The sequence below is a fragment of the Lepus europaeus genome, chromosome 1 (assembly GCF_033115175.1).
Source record: "Lepus europaeus isolate LE1 chromosome 1, mLepTim1.pri, whole genome shotgun sequence".
Classification (NCBI taxonomy): Eukaryota; Metazoa; Chordata; class Mammalia; order Lagomorpha; family Leporidae; genus Lepus; species Lepus europaeus.
The window spans coordinates 47718221-47741883 of record NC_084827.1 but is presented as its reverse complement, the minus strand read 5'-3'; the positions used below and the strand labels follow the sequence as shown (position 1 = coordinate 47741883).

The 23663-nt window shown below is 46.8% G+C and overlaps 2 protein-coding genes across 3 annotated transcripts in view; one reads left to right on the top strand and one right to left on the bottom strand.

Annotated features, from left to right (window-relative positions):
- The window catches only part of COG5 (component of oligomeric golgi complex 5), a 375810-nt gene extending 364192 nt beyond the window's left edge, over positions 1-11618 (top strand). The window contains exons 20-23 of one of the 2 annotated variants that reach the window (XM_062174782.1): positions 365-491; positions 902-981; positions 5505-5625; positions 11457-11618. In XM_062174782.1, the coding sequence (XP_062030766.1) occupies positions 365-491; positions 902-981; positions 5505-5619 (322 nt within the window). In that variant the 3' untranslated portion in view covers positions 5620-5625; positions 11457-11618. Of the gene's footprint in view, positions 1-364; positions 492-901; positions 982-5504; positions 5901-11456 lie in introns of those variants that run through there. The other variant, XM_062216926.1, reaches the window with a different exon arrangement.
- HBP1 (HMG-box transcription factor 1) overlaps positions 7059-23663 on the bottom strand; it is a 32800-nt gene continuing 16195 nt past the window's right edge. The window contains exons 4-11 of the mRNA XM_062174901.1: positions 23227-23353; positions 22808-22919; positions 22579-22691; positions 20596-20752; positions 19763-19907; positions 12027-12344; positions 9627-9768; positions 7059-8159 (exon numbers count right to left, since the gene is read on the bottom strand). Of these exons, the coding sequence (XP_062030885.1) occupies positions 8142-8159; positions 9627-9768; positions 12027-12344; positions 19763-19907; positions 20596-20752; positions 22579-22691; positions 22808-22919; positions 23227-23353 (1132 nt within the window). The 3' untranslated portion in view covers positions 7059-8141. The remainder of the gene's footprint in view (positions 8160-9626; positions 9769-12026; positions 12345-19762; positions 19908-20595; positions 20753-22578; positions 22692-22807; positions 22920-23226; positions 23354-23663) is intronic.

Below are 23663 nucleotides of genomic sequence, written 5' to 3'. Positions count from 1 at the left end.
TTGACCTACCTTAGACTAGAGCCCCCCAAAGCGATTCTGTCTAAAAGCTGAAAGGATTGGCCCCGGTGAGAGTCCGTTAGTTACACCCACTTGAAGCCTTCAATCTGTGCGCTGTTTGACTTGAGCCCATTGGCTGGAAAAGCTCCAAGAGGGGATTTTGCCAAGTCCACTGGAAGCTCCCTGATTCAGACACATCAACCCAGTAGAGCAGGGGTCCCGGATGCGGCTGCCCGATGCCACGCGCACCCCAGGCCGCACAGCAGGGTGTGGAGGGCGCCAGGAGCCAGCCTTGGGGGAAATGCCGCCCTCCACGGAGGAGTCCCCGGCCGCATCGCCTCTGTGACCCTCTGCTTCCCTCTTGCAGACCACTGCTGTTCCAGACCAGTGAACATGTGGCCAACAGCCCAGCACTGGGGGACATCATACCCTTCAGCGTCGTCATCCAGTTCTTGTTCACGCGCGCACCTGCTGAGCTGAAGTCCCCCTTCCAGGTAATCACCCGAAGCCGGCACCGCGTGGGAGTGCTCCTGGCTAGCGGGGTGAGCACCGAGCCCCCGGTGCCTCACGTAGTGTGGATGTCTGGGACAGGGGCCAGGGATTGAGCAGGGAAAACTCAGCTGCCCAGCGTCTGCGTTCTCAGTGGTGCAGAAAGTGACCCCCGACGCTGGAGGGCGGCCTGTAGATGAGAGTGTCACGGGAACTTGTGACCACGGGGGCTGCCGGGTCCAGAAGACTGCGTGGGTGGCAGGCAGGCAGGCGCACCAGGGCCTGTGCCGCCTCCGCGTCCATCCTTCCTGCAGCGGCTCCTGCACCTTGCGAACCAGCACTCCCGCTGGTTTTGGAGCCAACATCTGCAGGATGCGTGTGCGCGCTCTTGTCTCCTTGTCTTTCGCCCCTGCAGAGGGCGGAGTGGTCCCACGCGCGTTTCTCCCAGTGGCTGGACGACCATCCCTCTGAGAAGGACAGGCTGCTCCTCATCAGGTAAAGCTGGGAGCGGGGGCAGGGACGGGCGCAGTGCGTGGGTGGGCGTGGCCGTGAGGGCACCTCGCACGGGAACTGTGCTGTCCGCGCCCTCCACCCCCAAGCCGCCACATCCTCCCCAGCCATTCCATGCCTGACCCAGCCCTAGGGCCCTACTCTTCTGGCTTGGAGAAGCATGGACAGACTTTCCCTGGCTCCATACTTTCTGCTTCATTTTCACGTTTTGTGGTTACCTAATTGGTGGAGTACAGATGCGAGTGAACTTTGAAAAGTACCGAAATGGGACGCAGTTGTTAGGGGGGAACCAGGACAGCCCAGCAGCCGCTTAAATCCCTCACGTCCTCCAGGAGTGCCCAGGAACGCATTGGTGTGTATGCACGTGTGCCCACACCTGCCCACGCAGACCTCCATCTGCCCCAGCCCTGCCCAGGCTGGGATGCTTTTCCTGCCGGCTCAGTGAGCATCTGGCCCCCATCTACTCTGTCCTCGGAAGTCGCCCTCCCCGGCGTGCCCAGGGACTTCTAGCTGCCTGACTTGCCCACTCTGCCTGCTCCGCACTGTTTGCTGGGGTGACTGCCGTTCCCTTCTCGAGACGCATCAGCTCGATCAGTGCGTTGTTACTGATGGCAGACCGTGCAGCAGGCACTGAGGAAACCCCGACTAGACCAGCAGCCACGGGCCGAACATGGCCCAGCTACATGACACCGGTGAGTGGTGTTGTCAGAGAAAGATCTCCATCCCAAAGGGGTAATGGAAAAGTTGTCAAGATCAGCGCCCCTGTCCTGTTGGTGCTTCCCTGGTCATCTGTTGCTGGTCTGTCTTTGGCCCTTTTTCCCTAAAGCATTTGCTAGGTTGTCTTCTGCCATCTATTCCTTGCATGCCTTCATTCCTAACGCTTTGTTCCAGGTTCTTCTCCGATGTTCTATGTGTACTTTGGTTCCCGGGAGAGCCCCAGACACAGGCCTCTAGTGGCCTCTTTTGTCCCTGATGCCCCCAGGGCTGTGACTCACTTGATTGTGGGCCCTGAGCAGGTAGCCTGTTGCATTGCCACTGAGGTACCCACACAAGTCTGTCTCGGACGTTCTGGATCACCTTTGCCCTCAAACCTTCTTTCTTACCTGTTCTTCCTGTCGGGAGGTCACTGCCACCTAACCAGCTACCACACTAGAAAACCCTGAAAGTGTCATTCAGCTCCTGTCACCTCATTCTGCAGGTCCAGCTGGTCACACCTCTTAAATAGCTCTTGCAGCCACGCGCAAGTCCCCAGGGAGCCTGGGACCACAGCACCCACCCAGCAAGCTTTAGTCTGAGCCTCAGTGCAGAGTGAGGCCAGCATGGTGGGATGGTTGTCACCCTTGTTTAGACACGGGACGTATTAATGGGGCTTTGAGAAATCCTAGTGCCCAGACCACCAGGGGATGTGTGGGGCTGTGGCGTGGCCCGGGTCTCTCCCAGCTCCTCGGGCAGGTCCACATTCCCATTGTCGCGGCAAGACTCCACAGAGGACACTTGCTGAGAGCTGATGGCACATCAGCTTCCACAAGTGACACAGCCCAGAGTTCCGTGCGCGGAGCCTGTGCGGATAGCGAATGGGCGTGGTTAAAAGGGGCTGACCCTGGCACTGTCAGTGTCTCTTGTGGGTGCTTTTCCCCAGAGGTCCCCTCGGCTCACCATGCTTGGTAACAGAAGCCTCAGTTGACTGAGGAGGGTTCGTTTTTGTCTTCTGAACAAGTTGGAATGAGTTCACGCACAACAGTTGCCGGCTGTGGGGACATCACAAACCTGTTTTCTTCTGCTTCTCTTTAAAAATGTCTCCCGAGTGATTTCATCAGCAGTACTGTTGCTGAGCCTATATTTAGTAACTGAAAATCACGCTCGAAAATGCTGTCATGCTTTTTAAATGCGGCCGAAGCGTCCCTCCGCACATGGCTGCTCCCGGAGCCCGCGTGCCCTGGGCGGAAACCGAGCCCTCCCTGGGGGATTCGGCATAGCTGCCCTGCTGCTGCGGGCTGGCTCTCGGCGAGGAGCAGCCCCCATCCCAGGGCACCTTCTTTCTCGTGAATTAGTGCACAGCTCGTGCTGCCCCTGCAGCCCAAAGCATCACCGGATGACTTTCTTTCTTTCCCTGTAGGTAAACCCAGGGTGAGCACTGCTCTTTAAATGTCAGCAGGTTTGTTGTAGCTTCTGGGGCAAAGCTGGTTGTGTACTCACTCGCTTCCTCCCAGCACAGTGGCGTTTGGTTGTCATAAAGTAGGGCAGACTGAGGCCAGTGTGACTGCTGCCGCTGCCAAAACAGCACCCAACGGACTCTGCCCCGTTTCCTTTGACGTCAGAGCGCTTTCCGGGGCTTGAGTGAGTGAGGAACTCACTTCTGGAGTCAGAGTGATCGCCTGCCTCTGGGGGCCAAGTGGCCTAAGTGGAGAAACTGAGCCTCCCCAGTGCAGGGGCAGGGGCGGCACCGGCCTCATCCCCTCATCCCCGTGGCGGGTGAGCGTTGGCTGTTTCCAGTGAGTGAGTGAGGGAGGAGGCTCTGGTGCAGGACTGGCCTGCAGCCCGCCGACTTGCTGGCTTGCAGCAGAGTGGCCCGTGTGACCCCATTGGCGTGGAGCACTTCCTATCTGAAAAGCCCCCAGGGCACACTGGCCAGGTAGAACGCTCACCCTGCAACAGGCACGCGCATCCTGAGCCCCTCGCCCTCGCCCCTCCCTGGACCCGCAGGCTGTGTCGCTGCAGGGCAGTGCTGGGCCGTGCTCGCCTGCCCCGGGAACACCAGCTGCGGGTCCGACTGCCTGGTCAGGCGTGTCCTCTGCCAGTCAGTTCCCTACGTCAGCACCCCTCACACCGTGTAATGCCTGCTTTCCAGAACATCTCCACTTGGTTAGCTCATGTCACACGGGGCAGTGTCGCCACGCTGTGGGCCGTGCCTCTACTCATTATTTGTGTTACGTTTGTTTTTCCCAGTAAGGATAACTTCAGTAATCTGCTTAATTCGGTGACAAACCAGAGTTGAGACTGTTACATAATGCTTGGCCTGACTTCCAAGAAAGCTAATGTTGTGCTGAAGCAAATGAAGAAATGTAATAAGTGCTTGAAAACCTTGGTCTCATTTGATGTGGGTGGGCAGCTTAATCTGTTTTTCTCCCCATAGTTCTGATGGAGGTTTTGATGAATACAAAAAAAAAAAAAAAAAAAAATCTAAGCAGACTCAGCTCTGAGCTTCCTTCTGCGCACCATGTCATTATATAATGTCTTATCCTTTGAATGCAGATGAAACCGCTAGGCTCATCTGCGTGCATTTGTTAAGCAGGGATCCAACTTCCTGGCCGTGCACTGCCGGTTCCTCTGAGTCCCACCACATAGACTCCAGATGCGCCCTGTTAAGGGTGTTGAGAGCCCATGGAGACTTTGCCACTGCACCGGAGCATACAGGGGCTTCGGCCAGGGCGTGGGGTTGGCTGCCCAGGATGGCAGCCAGCCTTCAGCTGTTGGGAGAAACAGCTCCATGAAGGAACAAAGGCAGTCCGCAGTCCGCAGATCATTGCTAAGAGCACTGCACTCCACGTGGTGTGCCGGTGCAGACTTGTGCATGCCGAGTAACGGGACTAACTTTGGTCTTGGAGAAGAAGTGTCTTCAATGAGGGCCTGCCCGGAACGGGGCGAGGGGTCAGCCTCCGGGATCCCAGAATGCTGGATCCCACCACGTCAAGGCTGACGATACTGAAGCCAGACCTCTCCCCAACTTCCTGGAACTCCAGGTGCTCTCCGTTCTTCCGTGCAGCCTGGAGGTAGGAACGGCTTCACTAAAGCAAGCATTTGACGCCCAGTCCTGAGAAATGAACCTGTGAGGAAGAAAGCAGGGAAGGGCATTCCAGAAGGAAGAGAATGTGCAAAGGCCCGAGGTGCTGCTGTGAACGGAGAGATACCCTGTGTGGCAGCCCCCACCTCGTTAGAGGCATCTGTATCTCAGAGTCCAGGAGCAAGTACCCTCTCCTCGCCCTCTGCGCATTGGGGCTGGCTCGTGTTCATTTGCACATCACTTCCTGATGACAACAAAATGGAAGCCAGTGGTCGGACGATCACTTTAGGCCACATGAACTGAAACCCAGCAGCAGTCCAGGAAATGTTGGGTGACACAGCCCAACCGCATTCACACTGCTGCTCGTGACGCAGCTGACCTACCAGGAGAGCTCAGGAGTGTTCGGTACAGCCACAGCTGGTCCTAGTCCATCCAGTGACTGGGACTGTGCCGGCCCCAGGGTCCCAGCTGCCTGCAGCTTTTCAGAGTTGTCTTTCCTAGGAACTAGGGCGAGAGAGCGCCTGCTGATGATGAAAAGGCCACAGTGCAGGCTAGCAATGGTTAAAGGTTTGCAGTAACCATGGTAACGCTACTAGTGACTAAAGGCTCGTGGTACTGGGCATAGTGATTCCAGAAACGGTTTACTTCCAGTCTGAATGTATTGGTGCCCCCGAGTCTGTTTTGTTTTGTTACTGCAATGTCTTGACATTGTCGTTTTGGTTTTCAGGGGAGCCTTGGAAGCATATGTTCAGTCTGTGAGAAGTAGAGAAGGCAAAGAATTTGCACCAGTTTATCCCATCATGCTCCAGCTGCTTCAGAAAGCCATGTCCGCCCATCAGTAGTGGCACGTGAGTCCCTGTAAGCTGGCAGCCCCTGCCTGCCGTCTTAGGGATGGAACGGCCTTTGCTGTGTCTCCTGCCGGTCCTGGTCCTTCTCTGCTCCGCTTGGCGCACTCAGCCATCAGGAGCCTCCGTGTGGGGGCAGAGGTGCCGTCAGCACTGTGAACGCCACGAGCTCCTCTCCCCAGAAGACACCCAACCCTCTTCTCCCCTTCCAGCTCCTGTGGGACCCCAGATGTCTGTCCTGCCACCATGGGTGCACACACACCCGTGTGTGTGTGTGTGTGTGTGTGTAAAAAACGCTCCCCACTGCTTTTCAAAGAGGTAGCTCAAGTTACCAGTGTCCTGCCTTTCCTAACCTGCCACCTTCCTCACCAAATGAGTATAGCGCCCAGTGGCCCCCAACTGTGGCTGCACATTCAGACCACCCAGGAATTTGAGAAATCCTGATGCCCAGAGACACCCACGTCCATTAATAAATCTGGGAGTGTGAACCAGGCATCAAGACTTTTAAAAAAAAATCTTCAAAGTGACTCCAGTACACAATAAAGTTTGGTAATCACTGGCTTATCCCAGAGTTAAGAAAAAGGGCTGTATGTTCTTATTTAAAAACATCATTCTGTATCTGTAAATAAAGTAAGGCTTTCTTTATAGTTTCTTTTTACCTACTAGAAGCACACTTTGGGGGCCATTATAATCTTGTGAAAAAGATGCCAAGTTAAAAAAACACCTTTACAGAATACTTTTATTCTTATTAATATTTATTTATTTGAAAGGCAAAGTTAGAGAGAGAGAGAGAGAGGTCTTCCATCTGCTAGTTCACTCCCCAGATGACTGCAACAGCCAGCGCTAGGCCAATCTGAAGCCAGGAGCCAGGATCTTCTTCCAGGTCTCCCATGCAGTTGCAGGGGCCAAAGGACTATGGGCCATCTTCTACTGCCCTACCAGTCCGTAGCAGAGAGTTGGATTGGAAGTGAAGCAGCAAGGACTCAGACCAGCGCCCATATGGGATGCTGGCACTGCAGGTGGCAGCTTTACCCACTATACCACAGCACCAGCCCCAAGATTTTTTATAGTTGATAAAGTCCCTATTTTTCTGTAACTCCTATCCCATCATTAGCAGTTTAATTTAAAAAATCCTGGAGCCAGTGCTATGGTGCAGGGGGTTGAGCCACTACTTGCAGGCCAGCATCCAAGCTGGGTACCAGTTTGAGCCCCAGATGCTCTACTTTGGATCCAGCTTCCTGCGAATGCACCTGTGAAAGCAGTAGAAGATGGCCCAAGTGTTTGGACCCCTCTACCCATGTCGGGATGCAGAAGATGCTCCTGGCTTCTGGCTCCAGCCTGGCCCAGCCCCAACCATTGCAGCCATTCTCTTAACTCTGCCTTTAAAACAAACAAAAAACCCAAAAACCCAAACAGCTTCAAGAAGAAGCCAGAAATGACTTTTTTTTTTTCCATTTTATTTGAAATAATATACAAGAATATAGTGTGCAAAATTTAGGGGCAACATCATGAAGAAGTGTAATGAACTGAAATCAATTTTACAGCTGTGATTCCTAACCAGAAACGCCACTTGGTAAGTAACATGAGAAGCCATGATTGTAGCTCAGAGCAAAAGCAGTCATATTGCCAATGTATTTGCTCTCACTTTAGACAGCTGGAGGAGAAGTAAAGTGCAAGTGTTGCACTGTGATAAGTGCAAAGTCTGCCCCCACCATAAAGATATGATGACAAAATATATTTAAGATACGTGGCCGAGATATAGAGCACAAAGTTAAAAAATACAATGGTGTCGAACTGTTAATAGCACCATTACAGTGACTATATCTCAATGCTATTAACTAAGTTTACCTTGGCCCGGGCTAGGTCTCCACTGGAAATAATGGCTGGGTGCTGCCACCTGGTGCATAAACTCAGCACTGCCCTCGGTAACTGCAGCAGGTGGCTCTCTTCCTGGGATGCTGCCACCCTCCACCTACCACATGTTCTGGCAGTCTCTTGGCACTGGCCAGACTAAGTGCGCCTGTGTTTGGCACAGATGCTGGGCCATGTGGTGGTGCTCAGGGAAGGGCCGATTCCCAGCCTCTGCTCCACTCCATCATGTGTACGGTACGGATTAATAAGCCGTAAGGAGCCAATGTAGAAACAGCAGTTACGTATTTTGAATTCCCCTTTCATACAATTTAAAATAAAACATGTATACACTTATGCTCTCTTTCTACTGTACTTTAGCACCACAGGATATCAATTTCAAGCCTATATTACCTGATAGACATATATGAAGTTTGGAAGGAAAATAAGGCAATTTGGTTTACAATGTTGATAGTTTTAGCTTACTTAATGCTCTAATGGAGAAAGCAAATCCTCACTCATAATTAAATCATTTCAAGACTCAATGCTATCAGTGTCGTATGGTCATCCCACGAATTCAGGACACACGGTGAGACCTTGATCCTCTTAAGTCTTTCCATCAGGAGTCAATGTTTACGCAAATACAGACTTAAGGACAAATGCATCCTGGCTTAATGTTGTTGTGAGCCCTGTGGAAAGAAATTAGACTCGGTGAATGTATGCAAATTCAATATATGAAGAAAAAGATCACTTTCTCAAAGATGATTTTCACAAGTTTACTAAAACCTGTGGCTCAAGCATCCAGAAAATATGTAAAAGAGACAGACAGGAAGATGAACAGAAAGGGGCTACAGGCACAGTCCTACCACAAAGACCTTCTTAAGTCTAGAGTTCAGTGGCTTTCTCAGCTGGTTTCTTTGAAATTCTTGAAAAATTTAAACAGATGTGACCTGCGTGTTGCTTATTTTCAACTATACTTATCACCTGATAAACTTAAAAACAGGCATAATTTTTTACACAGAATGAGTAAATGTCATTAGCCAGCCACCCTACTACAGAGACTACAGACATCTTCACTTTAAATGGTCTTCCAAACTGAGGCCCAACTATTTCTATCATGTGAAAATTCTTGTAAAGATGTTTAGTGATGGAACAATTCTAAGAACCAAGTCCATCCAAGATAACTATTATACTGCAAACTTGTTTATCGCCCTCTATGGTCCTTACAGGTTCTTCCTCTTAAGGTTTTAAAAACCCAGAAATCCTGGGCCAATGGCAGAGGTCCCCATGAAGGTTAACCTACCCTTACCATCGATCTTCATCAGCCCTCACCAATGAAAGAAGAAGGGCTATGAAGACACTACCGGGCTGGCGCTGAGGCGTACGATGTCTGGTATGCAGCTTTCTGGCAACTGACAAGATGAATAAAACATTTCCCTGAGTACAGCCGTTGGGGCAGAAGGGCAGAATGGGTAAAGCTGCCACCTGTGATGCCAGCATCCCACATGGGTGCTTGTTTATGTCCCACTGGTCAACTTCCAATCCAGTTCCCTGCTAATAATGGCCTGGGAAAAGAAGTGGAGGATACTCCAAGTACTTAGTCCCCTACTGCCTATATGGGAGATCCAGATAAAGCTCCTGGCTTCGCCCTGGCTTACGCCCTGGCCATTGTGGCCACTTATGAACCAGTGGATGGAAGACCTCTCTCTCTCTCTCTCCTCCTCTATTTCAAATTCATGCATAAAACCTTTAAAAGAAATACTACCGAGAATCGGATACATTCTCTACTGTGATACTCGTGGCTAACATCCAGCTATCAACCCATCCCTTAACTCAAATGCTTGCAACCAAAAATGTTTCAGATTTGGGACATTTTTGGATCTGGGAATATTTATATAGACTTCACTGGCTGAACATCCCAAATCCAAAAATCTGGAATCCAAAACTTGAGTGATACACAGAAAGTTTTAGGTTTGGGACTTTTGATTTAGGGATGTTCAATCTGCACTACCGACATGATTTCCCCACTTCAACGTGCAGGACAAATATGCTGAGAAAGTGCATCAACACGTTTTAAAGGTTAGAGCAGTTGCACCAACACGCCAAAAAACTAGGGGAATGAATCAAGGTAATTTTAAGTAACTGTTGAAACGTACTGAATTGGTTCTTTTCCTTTTCCAACAATCAGGATTTAAACGTTTTTGTTCTTCTGCCAAAGCCTTTGCTTCTAATGTGTACATCCTTCTCTCTTCGTTCTTCATTTTCTTCCACCTGTCACCAAGGATCACACTTATGGCTCTGTAAAATAAATATTTACAAAATGCTGAAGGCCAAAGTTTTTCATAAAATCATGTCAAGTGCTGCTACTTCAGGAATAAGTGTAAAGTTTAAAGAGATCTTGATCCTCATAGAGCAGTGCAAAGGTCAAGGCTGTAAGCGTCATTTCCAGTAAAACCCCAAGTCACACGGTCCACTTCTCAGTCCCGACATTTCACCCTTCTGGGACGATGCCAATATTCCCAACTGCCGAAGGACATCTGAAGTGGTTAGAACTCAAATGCATATTCTACCAAGTTAAATCCACAGAAAACGCTTCAACTAAATGTAATACTGATCTATCCTAGCACCTACGTTTTTAAAAGTTGTTTTTTGTGCCATAATCTAGTAAAGACTTATGAAAAGTCTCCATTCATACAACCCTAGTAAAAATGGCATTAACTAAAAGCATACCTCACTGTTGACCTCTCAAAAACTAAGTAAACCTTAGGCAGTATTTGTACTAACCACCTGAGAAAACTGGATACACTCAAAAACCAAGAAATCGGGGCCGGCACTGTGGCGTAGTGAGTAAAGCCACCGCCTGCAGTACCGGCATCCTATATGGACCCTGGTTCCAGTCCCAGCTGCTCCACTTCCTATCCAGCTCTCTGCTATGGCCTGGGAAAGCAGTGGAAGATGGCCCAAGTCCTTGGGCCCTTCCACCCTCGTGAGAAGACCTGGAGAAGACCTGGAGGAAGCTCCTGGCTTTGGATTAGCTCAGCTCCAGCCTTTGCGGCCAAAATGGGGAGTAAACTAGTGGATGGAAGACTGCTCTCTGCTTCTGTTTCTCTCTCTGTAGAACTCTGACTTTCAAATAAATAAATCTTAAAAGTCTCTAACAATATGATTAAAGTACAAGTTTATTTTGTGCAAAATATCAAATCCACGCACAGGCTTGCTTTCATCAGATGCATTTTCCACGAACTTTCTGAAGCCCTCACGTGTAAGTGATGGGCGTCTGTGCTTTCAAGAGAATCATCATCACGGAAGCTGCTCTGCTGCTTGCCAACAAAATTAAATACGCAGCAAACACAGCTAACGGAACATTGTACCGTGGCTTCCGTAATTAAGAACCAGCTTCTACAGCCTTTGCGTTAGAGGTACAAGTAAGCAAATCATTAAGCAACACACACACACCCCTTCCAAAGTAAGGGTGGAATGTTTTTGAAGGTGGTATTACAAGACACTTAGAAAACTTATTCTGAAAGAAGTTAACTGCATTTGCTAGACTCAAAATAACCATTTTAAATATTTATTTTGTATTTACTTGAAAGAGTTACAGAGAGAAGTCATCCATCTGCTGGTTCACTCCCCAGATGGCCCCAATGGCCAGAGCTGAGCCGTTCTGAAGCCAGGAGCTTCTCCGGGTCTCCCCCGTGGGTGTAGGGGCCCAAGGACTTGGGCCATCTTCTACTGCTTTCTCAGGCCACAGCAGAGAGCTGGATCGGAAGAAGAGCAGCTGGGACTAGAACCGCCCCCCATATGGGATGCCGGCGCTTCAAGCAAGGGCTTTAACTCGCTGCGCCACAGCTTCTGCCCCATCACTGCTTTTAAAATGTTAGACCTGGGGCCGGCACTGTGGCGTAGCAGGCTAACAGAATCCCATATGAATGCCACTTCAAGTCCCAGCTGTTCCTTTTCTGATCCAGCTTTCTGCTATGGCCTAGGAAAGCAGAAGATGACCCAAGTGCTTGGGGCCCCTGCACCTCTGTGGGAGACGTGGAAGAAGATCCTGGCTCCAACTTGGCCCAGCCCCAACCACTGCAGCCATTTGGGGAATGAATCAGCAGACAGAAGATCTGTGTTTCTATTGTGCGCTCTGCCTTTCAAATAAATAAATCTTAACTTCATTCCCTCACAACTTGCCCCACAGGTGTGAACTTTTTTAATAAAGATGTCATAATAAATAGAGACAAGGGGAAAATCTGAGTTCAAAATGCCATGAGTTTTCCCACCGAATTCTAGAGATAGAACATCTGATCTCTCTCAGTGTTAGATGGTGGCCAAAATATCCTGTGGGAGAAATGCTAAAATGCAAAGAGAAAGAGTGATGAGCAGTAAGAGGTATAACCTGATAGAACCTTAACACCTGAAGCAACAGTGCGATTCACCATCAGAACAGTCCAGAAAGCAGCCTTGCTAACACTAACTGCTGGGGGAACAGACTTACTAATGAAGGTACTCAGAACCACACTTCAGCGTCTATTATTAGAATTAGAATCATCATTATCGCTTACCTGTTATCTTTCCCTGGGTACATCTGAGTATATTCAACTCTGTATTTTTTGGCAAAAAGCATGAAGGCATTCATTGGTCTTTTGCACTTATTAGGAGAGGTGGCACTCACAGTCCCTGAGCTGTGGTTTTTGACGGATTTAGCATACAAAGAATTCGAAGAGAGCTGTGATGATCCCGGTGAGCCACAGTTTTTACTAAACCCAGATGCTGCGAAGTCTTGGCCAGCAGGTCCTCCACAGGACAGAGAGGCCCGGCGCTGACGAGCCATACTGCTTAACACGTACACTGCAGAGGAGTCCAGGGGGGTGAAGTCATAGCTGGAAACGCAAAAAACAGTTTAGCTTGTCTCAACAGGATGTATTTTAAAAAGAAAAAAAAAAACAAAAACAAAAAAAACCTTACCAACTCATTAGAAATTTTAGTGCATTTTTCCCTACATAATCATGCCAACACTACTTCAATAACTTTGCCATTGGTAAGTTGCTTTCAAATTAAATTTTTTATACGCACTGCTGGAATTACTCATTAAAACTCCAAGTACAAAAGTTTAAAAGAGGCCGGCGCCGTGGCTCAACAGGCTAATCCTCCGCCTTGCGGCGCCGGCACACCGGGTTCTAGTCCCGGTCGGGGCACCGATCCTGTCCCGGTTGCCCCTCTTCCAGGCCAGCTCTCTGCTGTGGCTAGGGAGTGCAGTGGAGGATGGCCCAAGTGCTTGGGCCCTGCACCCCATGGGAGACCAGGAGAAGCACCTGGCTCCTGCCATCGGAACAGCGCGGTGCGCCGGCCGCAGCGCGCTACCGCGGCGGCCATTAGAGGGTGAACCAACGGCAAAGGAAGACCTTTCTCTCTGTCTCTCTCTCTCTCTGTCCACTCTGCCTGTCAAAAAAAAAAAAAAAAAAAAAAGTTTAAAAGAAAAGTGCACGCTCCATGAACCTGGTGTAATCAACACACTATTCACAGCACACACTCCTCCGAGTCCCACACAGCTTGGTCATTTGTCACTTTCTGACAAATCTGATCATCTTGTTTCTTGCCTCAAAGGAACCTAGATCTAGAAAATTTAAATGGAGTTATCAGGCATACACCAGGCCTAAGGAGTAAATGATACAGAAGACAAAAAGGTAGACGAAGGCAGTGCAAAGCTGGTAAATGCCACCAAAGGAACTTAAAGCACACAGAAGACCGTCACATCTTCTCAAACAGTTCATGGCAAAAACCCACTCATCAGGAAATACCACACTCTCTTTCCGTACGCATGAATGTGACTACACATTCTGTGTCTCACCCTCCTCAAGCCAGCCTGGAGGGCCATCATTGTCACCGCTTTGAGCCAAAGAACAGGCTACAACAGGTAATGTGCTGCTGCCACAAGCGGCACTGCTCGGCGTCAAGCCCAGAGCTGTGCACCTCCAAAGCCCTAGGATTCCTCGCCAAAACCTCAGCCCATGGTACTGCCCTTGGCTCAACTCAAGATGACCAAGTAAGAATCATACTAAGTAAAAGTTATCAGCTGAAAATTAGAGCTAATGCAGACCACAGCCTAAATACACATCAGGCAAAAGAATTCTTTGGCAGCCATTTGGCCTGGTGGTTGAAATGCCAGGAGACACCCGCATCACTCACTGAAGTGCCTGGGTTCAGTACTCGGGTCTGGCTCTCATTTCCAGCCTCCTGCTATCGTGGCCCCCCGAGTGGCAGTGGTGATGGCTCCGTTACTAAGAGGCCCAGCCCTGCCCAAACCCAGCCTAAGCAGCCATTTGGGGAGTAAACCAGAGAAGTGTTCTCTGTTTTTCAAATAAATAAATTTTTTAAATAAAAAACTTTTGTGGGACCGCTACTGTGGCTTAGCGGGTACAGCTGCCACCTACAGTGCCAGCATCCCACGTGGGCGCCAGTTCGACAAGTCCCAGCTGCTCCACTTCTGATTTGGCTCTCTGCTGTGGCCTGGGAAAACAGAAGAAGATGGCCCAAATGCTTGGGCCCCTGCACCAGCATGGGAGACCAGGAAGAAGCTCCTGGCTTTGGATCGGCGCAGCTCTGGCCGTCGCGACCAACTGCAGAGTAAACCAGCAGATGAAAGACCTTTCTCTCTCTCCCTCTGCATAACTGACTTTCAAATAAATAAATCTTAAAAAAAAAAAAAAAAACAACCTTTTGTTCCAACTGTATTGATTTTCTGCCTGTGTTTTGTTACCTCCTTGACAGAAAATCTTTTATTCAGCTTCTCTTCTGAATCCAATTCTGCTATCCCTGACACAGAAATTCTTGTCAGAGGTAAAATATGAGAAATTATGAAGTATTCTTCAGGCAGAAAGAGCTAAATGAATGAAGTAGTCACACACCATCCACCATACACAGTAAAAATGAATTCTGATTACTGGCCAACAATGTCTCTCTTGAAGGCGTACACAAAATATACTCTGATCCCAAACCAAGCACACCACAATCAGTATTACGTAAGAGAATGTTCATTTGCTAGGACTGCAGTTTGTGTAATATCTTAGCCCTTCTATTTAGGAAAACAGGAGAGTAAGCACTATACATGAAATGTAACAAAATTATTAATCTTTACTAAAAGAAAATATTTAATTAAAATTCAAAATACTGAAAGACAGAAGGTTTGCTAATTACTAAAATTTGAAAACACTACCCTCTAGTGGCACAAGATAATCATTATCTCCTTATGGCTACAACTGAAATCAGAAACATTCAGTCAGAAAACTCAGGATTTTGACATGACTGCACCAGCATTAACACACAGCCTAGACACTCTCCAGAAGAGCTTAACCTTGCTAAACAGCCTCAGGGGCTTTTCACGCCTCTGTGTACGTGTTGTTCCTTGGGCTCGCAAAGACTTCCGTCCTCGCTGTAGAGTCAATACTCTTAAGGGAAGTCCACAATACTGTAGTGCTTATTACGTCACACATACAAGGACACTGCCAAGATTTCTGGGTAAAAGGAACTAAAAGACAAGTTTATTTTGGTGCAAACCATGCACAGTTTTTCACTATACACATTTTCCATGAACTAACTTTCTAAAGACCCTTCCTAGGCCCTGGTTTCAAAATATTTTTGTACCAAAAATTATCTTCTAATCCCATTTTCCATAAATTTTTTTAAGTACTCCCATAATAGCTTCTTTAGTCCTTCTTTCAATATTATCCCTATTTTATAGGGAAAAAAATTCAAAGGTTTCCTCAACGCATGCAAGCTTCCGGAGCAAGTCTATTACAGAGCTAGGATCTGAATCGAGGCCATCACCAGCTCATGCTCCCACCGAGCTACACCGCTGCTCCATCAGCTCGCACCACACGCACGCACTGACTAACCCATTTCCTCATTTCGACTGGAAATAGAGGTGTGCCCAAGTCTTAACTCATTTTTTCAATTAACTCTGAAGAGCATAATAATGTAACCCTTCAACTGGGTTCCAATCCCAGCTCTGCCACCTACTGGCGGCAGGTCAAGTACGTCATGCAGACGCTGGTTTTTATTTAAGATAAATACTTGTGCATGTGATGCAGTGCTGCTGGGAGGGTAAACCCAGTGCGCCCGGGCAGAGGCTCGCACGCGGTGGCACTCCCAGGACTGCATCTGGCAGCTTTCTAAGGCCGAAGCTCAAATCCTAACTTCTCACACTTACTGGCTCTGTCTGGAACATGTGCCTTAACCTCTCTCGGCTCTAGTTCTCTCCCTCTCGGGAAAATGAAGGGCAATGACAGTACCTGACACACAGTAGGTACTCAGCAAGTTTCTTAAATCATCAATTACTGAGTAGAAACGTCCACTTCACAAGTGACTGCTGGAAAGTGCCCGATGCCTAGAATTAGCTCAGTGTCTCAGAATGGGTTTCATTTCCATAGTAGAGCTTCAAATTGTGTGGAAGAGCTCACCGATGTACTGTTGACTACTTCCGGTTCTCACCAAGCTAAAATGTAGTAACTCATGACCCGAGAGATTAGGCTACCCCAAAACCCCAAGTGCACTTGGGAACTTAGTCTGAGGCAGCCTGGTGGACTGTTGGTTCTTCCTGCCTGCCTTTCCCTTCTTGCCCTCCCGATGCAGGGCCTCATCTCCCTTAACCCCCACTTTATAACCCAGTCCACAGGAAACCTTTGTGCTCCTTCATGCTCCTCAACTTTTTCATAGTTTCTCTGGGTCAAACTGCCCAAAGGCCACTCCTTTGTGGGAAGAGAAAGGAGGGTCTTGGTGGTGTTTGCTGCTGTCACTCAGCAGTAAAACGAGATCAGTGGCCTGTCTTGAGAGAGAGCATTTGGTGGAAGTAACAGTAACATTCCAGGTGAGAAGGAACAGGAACTAAGCAGCCAAGTGTTCTCTTTTGCATTAAAAAGCACAAGTTTGGCACCATGCAATACTTCACATCTTAAAAATTCATGTAACAGGGCTGGCGCTGTGGCTTAGCAGGTAAAGCTGCCACCTGCAGCACCAGCATCCCATATGGGCACTGGTTCGAGTCCTGCCTGCCCCACTTCCAATCCAGCTCTCTGCTATGGCCTGGGAAAGCAGAAAATGGTCTAGGTCCTTGGACCCCTGCACCCACGTGAGAGACCCAGAAGAAGCTCCTGGCTTCAGACTGGCAAAGCTCCAGCCATTGTGGCCATTAGGGGAATGTACCAGAAGATGGAAGACCACTCTCTCTGCCCCTCTGTAACTCTGCCTTTCAAATAATAAATAAATCTTTTATAAAAACTCCATGTAACATATAGATAAGTTATGAAGCATGCAAATAAATATAAGTGAACCTAGAATCCCAATGAAAAAGTGGATGTTTGTACTGATCACAAATGTTCCACAATGGCCAGCCCCAAAGATAACCAGTCTCCTTAAACGGTTTCTCATTCTATTATGAAAATAACCTATTATTCATAAATATAAATACTATCAAAGTATTATGTTAATATGCTTATTACATTAGCACATAACATAATGTTTTATTGTGCAAAAAAGACAGTATAGCAGGCCTGAGTGGTATCCTTTCACAGGTGTTCGCATACAGCTGGCCTTTGGGACTTTCCCATGGTTCCTACCACGCCCACACTGACGAGAATCGCTTCCTGCAACTAAACTGCACAAACAACTCTGAAACACATGCTTTTCTCTTGGAAGTCCGGGATTGATAGGCACCAAGTGCGATCAGCTCAGAGTAAAAAGCCTGGATGCTGGGCATCTTCACGAGCGGCCCCGGTAGACAGCACTTCACACGTGTTGTCACAACTCCCGCAGAAGGAATTCAGCACGTCTTCCGTGCCTTCCTCCACCGGGAGGGGACCTCGCAAGCCTGGCTTCCCCCAGACTTTCACTCCATTTCTTTCCTTTTCCTGATCCTTGCCACAATAAATCGTGGCAATGAACACAACTGTGGTGAATCACAGAATCACAGTGTGGTCTTAGGGGACCCCCCAACATAACTGTAAGATGAAGATTATTTATAAAGCTTACAATTTTTTTCAACTGATAAAAAGTTTCACTGCATGATTATACTTTATGTATCTACCCTTCAGTTAGTAGGTAGTGATAATGTTTGATAACATTTTTATTATGAGCAATAGAGCTAGCTACAAGCTTATTTACACATCACCTTGTTCCTTTTTTTTTTAATTATTATTTTTATTTTTTTTTTATTTGACAGGTAGAGTTATAGACAGTGAGAGAGAGACAGAGACAAAGGTCTTCACTCCCCAAATGGCCTCAATGGCCGGTTCTGTGCTGATCCGAAGCCAGGAACCAGGTGCCTCTTCCAGGTCTCCCATGCGGGTGCAGGGGCCCAAGCACTTGGGCCATCCTCCACTGCACTCCCAGGCCACAGCAGAGAGCTGGCCTGGAAGAGGAGCAACCGGGACTAGAACCCAGCGCCCACGTGGGATGCCAGCATCGCAGGCGGAGGATTAACCAAGTGAGCCACGGCACCAGCCCCTATCACCTTGTTCTATCCACAAGAATTTTCCTCTGGAATATGTGTAATGGACATGGAATTGCTGATACTCACCTTTACAAGATAAAGCCAAAGTATCCCCCAAAATTTTCTATTAAGTTACACCCTGACCAAAAACATACTTACCAGTATCTACATTCTAAGAATACTTAAAATCCTCTGATTTTTTCTATAGTTTTTCAAAGAAACTAAGAAATGCAGTCAAACAGCATTTAGATTCCAATGTCGTGGACATTTATGAAAGATACTGCGGTGCAGGCCCTATGCTAGCTGCTTTTTTAGTAAGTGTCTCTTATCCTTAGGAATATATAAAATATATTGTATATTGTTGAATGAAATAAGAAGTACAGGACAATATGAACTCTGAAGAATTCTTTACTTAGTTCTTTACATGTTTATATACTGGATAATCATCTCAAAAAAGAAAGAGTTTTTAAATCCCAGATAAAGGCTTTCTCTGGGTACCTTCTGAGAGCAGGGTAAACAACTGGCCCAGTATGTCAGGACTGAGGGTTTTAAAAGAATGCTGGAGGCCGGCGCCGTGGCTCCACAGGCTAATCCTCTGCCTTGCAGCGCCGGCACACCGGGTTCTAGTCCCGGTTGGGGCGCCGGATTCTATCCCGGTTGCCCCTCTTCCAGGCCAGCTCTCTGCTATGGCCCGGGAAGGCAGTGGAGGATGGCCCAAGTCCTTGTGCCCTGCACCCGCATGGGAGACCAGGAGAAGCACCTGGCTCCTGACTTCGGATCAGCGCGATGCGCCGGCCGCAGCGGCCATTGGAGGGTGAACCAACGGCAAAAAGGAAGACCTTTCTCTCTCTCTCTCTCTCTCTCACTATCCACTCTGCCTGTCAAAAAAAAAAAAAAAAAAAAAAAAAAGAATGCTGGACTCAGTGCTGAACCCAGGAAAGTCCCATGTAAACTGAGACACTAGTCAACTTACAGTTGGGACACATAGGTTCATGTTTTATTCTGCTAGTTACTAGCAAGGTAAACTCAGGAAAAACTGCTCTCTTTCTAAATCTCCAAACATCAAATTTTTGCTATTTTTAAACTAATGTCCTTGATGAAAATAAGAAGTAGTAAACGTAGGTAACTACTCACAAAGAAAGAGTTAGCTATGAAGACTAGTAGGCTTACAGGCTGGTTAAACATAGCAGATTTTTCAAATGTAACTATCAAAGCTGATCCACTAAATTCTTGGTCATGCAGTGTGATATTGTTCCTAATCTAATCCTAAATGTTTTATAAACTCACTTTGTCCATATGACTACTCATGTAAAACTTCTTTTTTTTTTTGTCAGGCGGAATGGATAGTGAGAGAGAGAGACAGAGAGAAAGGTCTTCCTTTGCCGTTGGTTCACCCTCCAATGGCCGCTGCGGCCAACGCATCTCGCTGATCCGAAGCCAGGAGCCAGGTGCTTCTCCTGGTCTCCCATGCGGGTGCAGGGCCCAAGCACTTGGGCCATCCTCCACTGCCTTCCAGGGCCATAGCAGAGAGCTGGCCTGGAAGAGGGGCAACCGGGATAGAATCCAGCACCCCAACCGGGACTAGAACCCGGTGTGCCGGCGCTGCAAGGCAGAGGATTAGCCTGTTAAGCCACGGCGCCGGCCATCATGTAAAACTTCTAATTCTTCACACTTAACCACCTAGTTTGTCATGTCATCATGATTACACTTTAAGTAGTCCTTTTGTAATTATCAAATTCTAAATATTTGACTTAGCAATCATTAAAGAAATTAAGAATAAATGTAAATAAAAAAAGGGATTTAGCCTAATATTACCTTTTAAATGTATCAAAGACCCCTGAATCATCAAAATTAATGGCATCGGGGTGTCCGGGAGGTAGACAGACATCGCCAATGTGGACTTCACAACATGGAATGCCATGCTGTACCACAGTCAGGCTTGGGTAAAATGATGACCAACCTAAAGGCAAACAACAGTAGCGTAAAGGGTGAGTGAAAGAAAGCACCCAGATTATTTTATAACAGACCTACCATTATTTCTGCATCTAAAAAATTTAAAAGTTATTAAAATAATTACTTAAAATTTAGATTTTTCTAACACAGGTCATGCGTCTGTGGTAAAAGTACTAGGTAATTATTTCCTTTCAACAATGTAAAAGCCCTCCAAACTAGTATAACTACACACTTTATTAATATCTACATCTCTGTCAATCAGCACTTCCATCAACCTGTAAGATAGTGATAAATGATGATAATTAGTACCATGAAATAGTCTCTGAACTCTCACATTATGTTTAGCATGGTGTTATGGTGTTATTCTAGTAAGCCTTTGAAAAATGATTCAGCTTTACAACTTATCATGCGATTACCAGAATACAACATTCCCCAAACTATACCAGAATAACACAGAACTTATTATAGCACGCTAGAGGAATCCTGTAGAAATTAGACACCCATCTGACTATTGTTAAGATACTCGAGCATCATTAGATATTATTATAATAAGCATTTCCTATGGCATTTTTACTTAGTTTGAAGGAAATTTTCCCTTCAAATCTTTTTCCCCCTTTAATCATCAAAGCCAAACTACATAATCAGAGATTTAAGAAACTTTTAAAAGTTACTACAAACTCAAATCAAAGCCCTACCTTTATTTTTAACATAGAAAGGGTGGTCCAGCTTACACTCTACGGTAAGTAAGCCATCTTCTGCTGTACCAGGATCAAAAGTCAACTTCAGTACAGACTCACCAAATGACACACTTTCTTCATGTGATAACAACTTTAGACCATCAGAACCATAGCCCTGAAAATATATGCACAGAGTGAATGAATCGGAAATGTTCAACTCAGCACACAGTGAAGTTTTCATCACGTGTAAGACTCTGTGGGAAAAATAACAAAGAGAACTTGTGCCTTTAAAGAGTTTCCAAACCAGTAGGCAGAAAGGCACACATATAAAGAACTACAGTATGTATGAGGCAGATGGTAATAAGCACTTTTAACTTGAGTAAGGCCGATGGAGTTTAGTAAAAGAAGATACTCATTCTAAAAGATACTAGTGATGGCTTTCAGTTCCATTTGAACTGGGATCTAAAAGAACAAAATGTAGAATGGTAGAACGAGAACACGCCTTGCACAGAAACAAGTTGTCATGAGCAGCTTCCTTGGAGAATGTTGAGTATTTGCTAAAAATACAAGGTGAGTTCAGATTTGGGGCAAATAAGGCTAAAAAGGAGAGATGAATCATGAATATTTATGGAGCATTTAGTACATGCTAAGTCATAAGATCTAAAAATACCAACAAGACGTGATTCTTACCCTGCAACAAAAATGCCAACAGCTAGCTAGAATATCCAATCATTGTTATATTAGTGCACGCATGAAGTACTGAAGGAGAGAATGGGAACAGTAAGACAACCTGATGATTGCGAATCAGGTCAGCAAGAAGAATAGTCACTTTAAAAGACCCCAAGAGGGGTCAGAGAGAAGTCAGTAGAGCTTCAGTGGGCCGGAGTTTGAGGTGCGGACATTCATGAGATATCTAACATGCAGTTGGAAATGGGTAGGTGAAGGCTACAGATGCATATTTATAAGTAATCTGATTCTTGGAGCTTCGACACCTTACAACCAATCCAGTCTCATTGTACAGATGTGGAAGCCAGCGTTCAAAGGAGTTAGCGACCTGTCCAAGGCCATCATACAAACAGTGCCTGGAGAGGCAGAAACCAAACCCAGATGTTCTGACTCCAAGTCCTAAGTGCTTTCCTCAAGACACTGTGGAGGCAATACTGACATCATGAGCAGAAAGGAAGCGATGGCGAGAGTGCAGAGGGGCAGAACTCGGGCTTCGGCGCATTACCCTGGGCAGGCAAGCGCAGGAGAAAGGAACGAGGACTAGGGCACTGCCACGCTCCACCATCAAGGGAAGATGTCAGAAACACCGTATCTAGTACTGCGGAGCATCAGACCAAGCCTAAGTCTCAGGTCCTAGAAATCAGAACAATGCCAGTAAGCTGGGACGCTTCTAGTCATGCAGTATAGGCCAAAGTCTGACTACCGTGAACAGGGGTGAAGGGTAATGGCAGCGAGGGGCAGGGCTGGGGAGTGAAAGCAGCCAGGCCAAGACTTTCTTTCAAGAGAAGCAACAGACAGACAGACGGAAAAGGACTTGCAAGCAAGCACACTTCATGGCGGTTCTTTCTGCTAACAGCAGAGATGCAGAATTGAAGATCTCAACGTGAAAGGTGTCAATCCCTAATCCTAATGTTCACTACTGCTTTTGCTGAAATTGCTTGTGTTTGGTAAGATCATTTAAACACCGTCAATTATCTACAGGGGAGTTTCTGTAGATTACCTAAGACAAAGCTTTGATTACTTCATTTTTATGACAATTTAGTGTTCCCCAATATAAAATATATAAAATACAAAAAAGCACTATGAAACATCCTGTTTTTCCTATCCAAGAAAGCATAAGCAGGTAAGCCTAAATCACTGCTCCTCTCCCTCAGGAGAAACCAGCACCTGAGACGTACAGTGTCACTTAACATGAAGCAAACAGAAGGCATGCTCACAGATTCACCATAACCTTATGCCTCATTTAGAAAGATTTCTGAAGAATTTGAAATTAACCTTGTGAGTGCTCATTTGGAGGTCGTCCTCATTTTCACAACTTTCAGTTCTAACAAAATCTTCAACATCCTGCCACTCCTTATTGCTTCCCTTATGAAAGCACAGCCGTGTGCCTGAAGTTTAAGCAGAAAACGAGAATTAGATATGTGACATGCACGCTACCTACTGACGCTGCTCAACAGCCACGTATTTCGTTTTTTGTTTTGTTTTGTTTTGGTTTGGTTTTTACCTTTCAAAAAACAGTGCCAAACAGTGGAAGGCCAGGAATTGCACCACCCCAAATCATCATCATCTGACAGGGAGGACATGCAGAAAATGCCAGACTCTGACTCACTGTTTGCCTATGGAGAAAAATATGATAACCTTATTTTGTATCTTTTAATACCTGTTTCTATGCCAAGCTTTCAAGCTTATCCTTTTATTAGTTAATAACTTAATCATTCTAAACTTAGGGGAAAATGTGCACTCCCACTTGTTACAGACTGTCCTAACAGTTAATGAGCTGTTTACAAAATGCCATCCTGACACCAGCAGAACGAGACATACTTTCTCCTATCTGTATGTGCTTCCAAGGAGTTTCTTAAGACGGGGCAGGTGTCTAAGGCAGGTGCAACCTTCATGAAAGCGTGACCTCCTGAAGGAACTCACCCGTTCATGTCTCACTGGGGTCCCCTCCTTCCAGTGGTGATGAGGGTTCGAAGACGAGGACACTGGTGGAGGGCGTGCGTAGGAATGTAAACTTTTGCTAGTAGCTATGATGTGCACAGGAGATGATCTAAAACCAAAGTTTTCAAAGTTTTAATTATAAAGCATAGGTGCTTAAAATACAGCCTTCCTTTTGAGAAGAACTTCGTATTCATTGTCACTCATCTGAAACACCACTGGCGAACACGAGTACACACAGCAAGGCTTCATTCACCACATGCTATTTCTTACCCGAACCCTCCTCACACACCGCATCTGACAATGAATTTTCAATTACTGCTCCTGTTCCATTTAGTTAACCCATAGCAACACATCATCCATTTCTTTCCTCTACTGGGGTACCCTCAGTAAGTCTTGGAATGAATATAGCACCAATGCTT